Source organism: Hippichthys cyanospilos, chromosome 5 (genome assembly GCF_059441005.1).
Source record: "Hippichthys cyanospilos isolate Australia breed blue-spotted pipefish chromosome 5, RoL_Hcya_1.0, whole genome shotgun sequence".
Lineage (NCBI taxonomy): Eukaryota > Metazoa > Chordata > Actinopteri > Syngnathiformes > Syngnathidae > Hippichthys > Hippichthys cyanospilos.
In genome coordinates, this window is record NC_142373.1 from 4,677,590 (window position 1) to 4,685,850 (window position 8,261).

General features: G+C 36.6%; 1 protein-coding gene across 1 annotated transcript in view; it reads left to right on the plus strand.

Annotated features, from left to right (window-relative positions):
• The window catches only part of il10rb (interleukin 10 receptor, beta), a 44,367-nt gene that overhangs the window by 3,028 nt on the left and 33,078 nt on the right, over nucleotides 1-8,261 (plus strand). The window contains exons 4-5 of the mRNA XM_088415736.1: nucleotides 527-681; nucleotides 2,205-2,355. Coding sequence (XP_088271862.1) covers nucleotides 527-681; nucleotides 2,205-2,355 — 306 coding nt within the window. The remainder of the gene's footprint in view (nucleotides 1-526; nucleotides 682-2,204; nucleotides 2,356-8,261) is intronic.

The following is an 8,261-nucleotide window of genomic DNA, read 5'->3' on the forward strand; positions in this document are numbered from 1 at the left end:
CTGCACCAGTCACACCCATTATTATATGGGTTTCCACCACATTCAGCTTCCACCACAGTTAGCAATGCTGAACTTTCACTATGTCAGGCTGACCTCACCTTACAGCTAACTGGGCATCCACCACGGCTTGATGGGCCATGTTTATCCTTTGTATGTTTTTGCATAAGTGTATAATACTGCTTTCTCACTCAACAGTTTATTTCTTTGCGTTGTAATCAATTACATTATTTTTCTAAGTTTTTACAAAGTATTTTATTTTAGAATGCTAACTTTCTTTTCGACAAAACACAAACATTTTTTGGGAGGGGCGTGGATTATTGGTATTCACAATCATATCACTGGGGCGAAATGATTTGACTTCCATCACTTTTGAATTTCTAGCATGGGCATTGATGAATTGAATTCATATGAATTTATCTCATATCTTAAGGCACAATTATGCTAGAGAAAAGAATCTTTAACTTTGACACTACTGAAGTACCAAAAACATGTTTGAATTGCCTTGTCTTCTTTTTTTCCTCTTTAGCTTTGATTGGCCCACCCAATGTGTCGCTCATTTCCAAAGGTGCTACAATTGGAATTGCAATTGAAGAGCCTCACTTTGCAATCTCAGACCTCAGGAGTGTCTATGATACCGCTACCTACAATATCACCTATTGGAAAGCTGGCCAGAATGAAAAGGTGAAGTTAATAGACTTAGTATTATGAACATTTGTCTAACAATCCATAAAATGTATTTTTTTTATAAGGTAGACTCCAATTAGCACACCCAAATCTACCAATAGACGTACATATTATTACTATTACTTATCGTCACTATGCTGCTTTGCCGTGAAATTGTACTATCGCATAAGGTGTTTGGCGAGGGTTTTATTAATTCTTGCTTTAATTTCAATGCAACACAAAGTTGAAGAGCCAAACAAGTCATCAAATACTTTTGTTTTTGGCATGCAAATTTCACTTATTACTTAATTTGAATTTAACCGTGCATATCCCACAGATTGTAAATAATTAATAAAATATAACTACAGAAATAATAATAATTAGGGATGGGGCAAGCTCTCGCTCAATGAAATCTCTTGAGCTTCGAACACCACAAGTTTTCTTGTCTTAGCATAGCACAAGATCCATTTTCTTTTGACTACTTTTTGGGATGTGTGTGTGGCCTGAGCCAGAAGTACAAAGGAGGGCCACTAAGTTGATGAGTAGGCGCAAGTGTTACACTCTTGTACACTAGGTGGCGCGTGCACCTGAACTTTATTTGCGATCCACCATTTACTGAAGGAAAGAACAAGAGAAACAGTTCTACTGTATGTTGTACAGAGGAGGAGTAACGCATACTCAGATTTTTTCAAATCATCCGTGTGCCGACATTTTGGGTTTACAATTGAGGCAGAGGATGGTAACATATTGACTGATAAAACAAATGCAGTTTGTAAAAAAAGAAAAAAAAATGCCGCCATACACCATAGCTAACACAAGACAAGCTGTATGTTGGCCAAGGAAACAACATTTAGCACCCACATACCAAGTTTATGAAATGACTGATAATATTTACTGAATTATATGAAATATCTAAGTTTCCAGCCACCCCCCCCCCCCCCCCCCCCCCCCAATCTGTACCTCTAGATGAGAAGCGTTGAAGGAGTTCTTATCATAATTATAACTTTTTAAAAATATATTAGTTTCGCACTTGGACAAGAAAATACAGATTTGTTGCTATACATGGTGTGGATTTAAGGGGAAAAAAACTATTGAATAAACATTTCTGAGTTGGAAGAATCTAAGTCAGTATCATCATTCTCCCCTAGTCAGTACTGACGGAAGGTCCGTCATGTCTGGGAAGACCTTTTTGATGGCAGCTACAGTTACCTACTGAGGAAAAAAAAAATACCAGAAAGATACACATCCATGGGCAAGCGATCTGCTGTATCATTGATTAGCAACTGGTTGGTGCAAGGGACAGCCCAATCAATGACTTGACATATAGGTTCTTCACATGGCGGCGTTCAAAATTAACCAGAAGTATTGTTTTGGCCAGACACGAGAATTGCAACACTAGATATTTATCAAACTTTACAATATTGCCCCATTTTTTCATCAATACCTCAAAAAAGTGCATCTGTGGTACATTGCTATAAAAGGTTATCTTTTGTTCTTGTGTCATTAGTTACAAAATTAACCTTTTTTTTTTCTTCTTACAGGCAAAACACATCAGCAGTGCTCTACAAAATCGAGTATTTCTAAATGACCTGGACCTCTGGACAAAGTATTGCGTCCAGGTACAAATCATTGCAGAAGGGACCACCAAGCCCAGCAAACCCAGTCATACAGTTTGTGAGAGCACCACTAGTGGTATGTGTCAATTTCAAGTCAAATGGTTTTGTTTTCACTTTCTGTGAAGATGTTTATTTAGCTCAGCGCTTCTCAAATAGTGTGTTGGGGGGTGTTCCAGGGGGTGTGTGGATGACCCCAGGGAAAAGAATTTGTTTTTGTCATGTGAAGTGTAATTGCAATAGAAAAAAGAACTTACTTTTTTTTTTAGTTTCAGGCACTTTGATGCACTTCATTATTTTTTCTCAGTTTTACACTAAGCTGTAACCCGTACAAACACTGTAAAAATAATTAACAGTCATTGAAATTTGATTTATATATATATATTTTTTTCTTTTGTTAATTTTAAAAAAGGATACAGGTTTAGGTATACTTATAAAAATGTTATAATTAATAATCTTCTTATAGTGCGTTGAGTGTGTGTGTGTGTGTGTGTGTGTGTGTGGTTGTGGGGGGTTGCCTTCCTATGGGGGCCTTGGAAAAATATAACTGAGAAGCACTGATCTAGCTATGACCCAAAATGATTAAATGGGTTGAGGGTCCATCCCAGTGGCAAGCTAGGCTATTGACGCAGGTGGAATTTTTTTTGCTCTGCTCCATATCGCTTGTTTTCTGACTTTTTTATTTTTTTTTTACTGTGTATGCTGTCTTGTGTGTCAAATACTACTTTAACCTCCTGCAATATTTTTCTTATGAAAATCCAACCATTGAATTGGTCAGCTGGATTCTTGACTCAATTGACAGAATATTATCGATGAGAAGAGCAGAAAGCGGGGAACCTCCTTTTCTCGCAGGAGCATTTCCTGCTGCATACACCATAAATTCCTGGAACAAGTGAAAGATGATGTGCCTATCGATCTTGTTCATAGCAGATTAGGAGGGCATCCACATTATTGAAATCCTGATAACAGGGATCCTCCTTATTGGACCTGGTGGGTTCTTGATTCATTGCAAAATTCTCCAGACGGGTGCAGCTGGATTGGAGAACAAACTTAGTCTTTTTGGATGGTGTATGACAAGCGATCAACACTTAGACTCATGTGATGAGTGAGCTCAAATGCAAACTGGATTTGATTTTAGCGTTCTCATGCAAAACGGACATCATCGTGAGGAAGTTACTGTCTCGCCTCGAAGAATTGATTGCTAATTCAGTGAGCTGAAGTCCCATAGAGTGCCAAATGCTAAAAACTCAAGGTTGGAAACCAGGAGAAATTCTGCTGGACGCTACAATTTCTCTCCCCCAACTCCCATTAAGTGGCCTGGACTGAAATGGACAAGGCTGTCCATGACATCAAGACAATATGTTTGCCCCGGCCCGCTATCTAAATGTATGTCTCGAGATTTGTGGTGACCTCCCTGTAGCATTTGCAAGGTTTTTTTTCCAGGCTTATAGTATAGTTGTTGGGGACATGGCTTGAGTCTTGTTTTTTTTCCTTTCTATTCGTTTTGTTTCTCTTTTCTTGTTTAAGAACTCAGGGTGCTTCTTAGTGAGTACCAACAGATCTTTCCACCCTGTCTCCCTCTTGGTCATTGTCTATGTATACAGTATTTCTTGGACAATTCAAGCCCGATTAAATGAAATTTCATTGCCTTGTATTTGTGCAGGAAGTTGCTTTCATGACATATGAAAATCATTCATTCAACAAAGTAAAGCAATATTTATCCATGATGACTTTTTACAGCAGTGTCGCATTTTTGCCACAAAAGTGTCCAAAAGGTGGGTAAAGCCATTTTCTATTTTGGTTCTCAAACTGGAGCAGGTGATATGTCTCTTTTGAGTGGGGCAACGCGTGATAGTAAAGTATAGTAACATAAATAACCCCTATTTTTTTTTTTCTGGCATGTGACAAAAGCAGAAGCTGCATGGATGCCGGCAGTGGTCACGCTTCTCGTCATCACAATGGCAGTAGCTCTTACGGTGCAGTTCTTTTATCGAAGAAGGATTTCCCAGTTTCTTTGTCCTAAAGAGAAAGTACCTGCGGTGAGTATGCGTGTATATTTTTCATGGGAGTGGTGGTGGTGGGTTTTAAGTTCAGGGAGCAAGTAATGATCTAGCTGCCTGCATCATTTTGACCTTCCATTTAAACAAGCTGTTTTGTCTTTCTAGTACCTGTTGGCGACTCCCAGCTCACCTCTTTACTGGGCCTTGCACAACTCTGAACAACTTGAAGAGATATACAATTCAGTAAACGTCATTGCAGAAGAGAAGTCGGCGGCGTAACCAAAGTAAAGCCATCAGAGGAATTGTGGAGCGCCTTCTGTCGAAAGCTTGTCATTGAGACACGATGAGAATTCCACGACGAGAACCACTAGAAAAGCAGTTCACAGTGGTACCTCTGCTTACAGAAATAATTAGTTCCGGAAGTACAGTAATTTTGTAACGTGAATTTTTCATACTGTAAGTAAAGATGCCCTTTAGATGTAAATAGCCTAATCCGTTCCAACCCTCCAAAAATACTCCCAAATCCTTTAAATGAATAATATTAATACATTATAAAAATGGATCAAAAACCAACAAATACATATTAGAATTATGTTAGGGCATATTAATCATGGAATTCAAAATACTTCATGCAAATATTATTCTTATTCTTATTCTTATTATTAGTAGTAGTATTACTATTAATAATAATAATAATAGTAATAATAATAATAATAATAATAAAAACAAACGCTCCGAAACCCTTTACACTACTTACACTAATTGTAGCAGTTGACAATATGCAGTTCACTTGTTTGCCTTGAGATGGTGCTGGTGTGCTGATGACTCAAGAGAGAGACCTTTTTAGGTCATTTGATTTGTACGTTATTATTTTACATGTCCAGTGATCTACGCATCTTTCACAAGTCTGCAGGAGCAATAATATTTATTTGGGGATCATTTTTAACATGTAAGTTTTCTCAAATTTTGTTTAAGGTCAAGCGAAGGGCTTCCTGTGTGACTCACTAACATAGTAACGATGTGCCAATGACGTAAACATCAGACGCAACAGTCCAAAGTGGTATGTGTATGTGGTTTTATGTGAATATGTACAATGTTGACTGTAACTAATGTCAATTTTATGTTTGCTAGTCCTATGGTCTGTACTGTTGGTGGAATGTGTGGATGAAGCGTGTAAAGATGAAAAGTGCAAGACCACAGTAAACACTGGTGCAAAGAACTTGTCTCATAAAAATACATAAAAAACTGTAGCAAATAGACATCACAGGTTTTATTGACGTATTACAGTACATTGAGCGAGTGCTGTTGTCGCCTTTTGTATCCTGAATTGTATTTTTATAACAAAAGACTATTTTTCCGAAAAGGCGTTTTGTAAGGTGAAATTTCTGTAACTAGAGACGTCCGTAAATAGAGGTACCACTGTATTTGTATCAGATTATTTGTATATGTATACAGATTATGTGCAGAGCTGACTTTTCAAGACGACAAACTTAGCTGTGAAAAGCCAATGACAAAGTGTGTAACACCATTATTTAATTTTTGTACGGTGGTTTTGTTTGTTTGTTTTGTTTGAAACTTCTTTGGTACAGTGTTTGATTCAAGTTGACTGAGGTATGTCAAAGAAAAACATTTCTTCTAATAGTTACATTTAAGCTGTCACAAGTGAGACTTGGTTTTAAGAACTTCAGAAATTTTTTATTGGCGATTGATTGATTTGATTGGTTCATGGTTGCAAACGAGTTCAAAATTTCCTTATGACAAGAAAAACATGAAAACTGTTTGAAATTTTCTTAAAGGTGCAATGTGTAAGTTTTAGACCGTTTTTCATTAAAAAGAAATACATTAAATGATTGTAAATGTCAAAACCTTGCAAATAAAAGTGTTCTTAACGACCAAAAGTATGTTGTAAATATAATCGTAGGTCTAGTTATCATTAATTACATTAAATGCTGGGTGGCACTCCTCCGGACGCTGCCATGTCTGTTAGGCTAAGGAAAATGGTAAATGCAGCACCTCCTGCTGTCCGTGATGAAAAATGGTCTAAATCTTACACGTTGTTACTTTTAAGAACATTAGACAGAACCACATTGTGCTATTTATTAATACACAAATAGTTGAAGGATTGATTTGAAATAAACCACTGTCAATTGATGGCAGTTAATTTCAAATCAGTTATCTTTCAAAATATTTTTGTGCATTTATACTATAAACAAAACTTTTTGTATAATCTCCAAAAATTGGTATTTACCAAAACATTTTGAATTCATACATTTAGAGCTGTCATTTTAATGCAGCACTACTTTTGTTCAAGGTTATCATAACGCAGTGCTCCTCAATTATGTTTTGCCAAGCCCCCCCCCCCAAAAAAAAAGAAAAAAAAAAAACGTTTCATGTCCTCCCAACTTGACGTGCTGTAAAATAAGATTACTATCTATAAAAATTGTAAAAGTATCTCTAAACCTGTATTCTTTTTTACATTACCAAAAGAAAAAAGCAATATAAATCAACATTTGACAACTGTTAAGTGTTTATACAAGTTACAGCTTTGTCTAAAACAAAAAAAATTAGCATTAAAGTGCCTTCTTATTTTTTTCAACTACATTTCACAGAAATATTAATATTTTTCATTTGGGCAATATTTTTTAAGCTTGTTTAATTTTATTTTATAATGTAAAAGTTATGAGGTTTTATAGGGTTTTATATTTTTAAGCGAACTTCAAAGAGTGGCAGTTTTCCACATGTTATTTTTGGGGGGAAATGCATGTTTCTTATGAATCAAAACATAGTAAAGAAAAACAACAAAAAAAAAGACACTATGCCTTTTTATTGTCACGCAAGAGCAGACTGAAGTTGTGTGATAATTCTTTGCGCATCAATAGATTGAAGCAGAAATCATTTTTCCTTGAATGGACTCATTTTGAATTGAAAATTGATTCTGAATTGTATCAAAGACCCCCAAATCAAAATTGAATCATGGGACAAAGATTCCCGCTCCTAATTTTGTTCTTTTTGGGCAATTCCTGTCGGAACCCATAGTTTTTTTATATTGCGAGTCTCAGGGACCCAACACTTTACTGAAGTAAAATGAGCACTGTTCATGGAAATTTACATGATTTGCTTTCAATGGCCATATAAAATGACATGGCGGGCCAGATTTGGCCCTCCGGCCTTGAGTTTGACACCTCTGACCTAATTGGCGGAAAATTAGAACATCCATTAAAATTATGGTTGATACACCAGTAGAAAGGGACTGCTTCAAATCAGGGGTTTGCATGTTATCACATTTTTTCTCTAGGCACTTCGTCTTCCTCCCCATTGCAAAAATATGTTTGGTGGGTGACTTGGACACCCTAAATTGTCATCAGGTATGATTGGGTGTGTGAATGGTAGTTTGCCCCAGTATGCACTGCAATTGGCTGGCAACCAGTTCAGGGTGTTCACCCCTCACTACCCCAAGTCAGCTGGGATTGGCACCAGTAGGTCAGTGACCAGCGTGAAAATAAGCAGATACAGAAAATGAATGGATGGATTATTGTGTGTGTTTGTATTGTGTGCGTGTAATGGCTAATAATTTCTAAAATGAAAAACAACAAATGAAAAGCTTATTTAAAAGCCGTTAGAATGTTGCCCAATTGAAATGGAGAAAATTGCGTTTAATTAAGTTTTGGCACATACATCTTTCAAATTTCCAGAGCAACCAGTACTTTAACAAAATATATTGACCCAAAACTTTCAAAACGTGTTGGTGTTCACTGATTGCTGGAAAGTAAATTCGAATAGCAAGTAAAGACATCATCTGAGATTTGAACACTTTCAAATCTGAGTTAAGTTTGATATCTCAAGAGATGAAGTTGGACAAAAATGGTTCTTTGGCCTCAACGCCAAAACAATTTTCCCAATAGGCATTTTCCAAAGCATTTGCTTCTACCTCTGCCTTTGTTCCAAAGCATTTGTTGCTACCTCCTTGTGTGTTTCTAATGTAAAA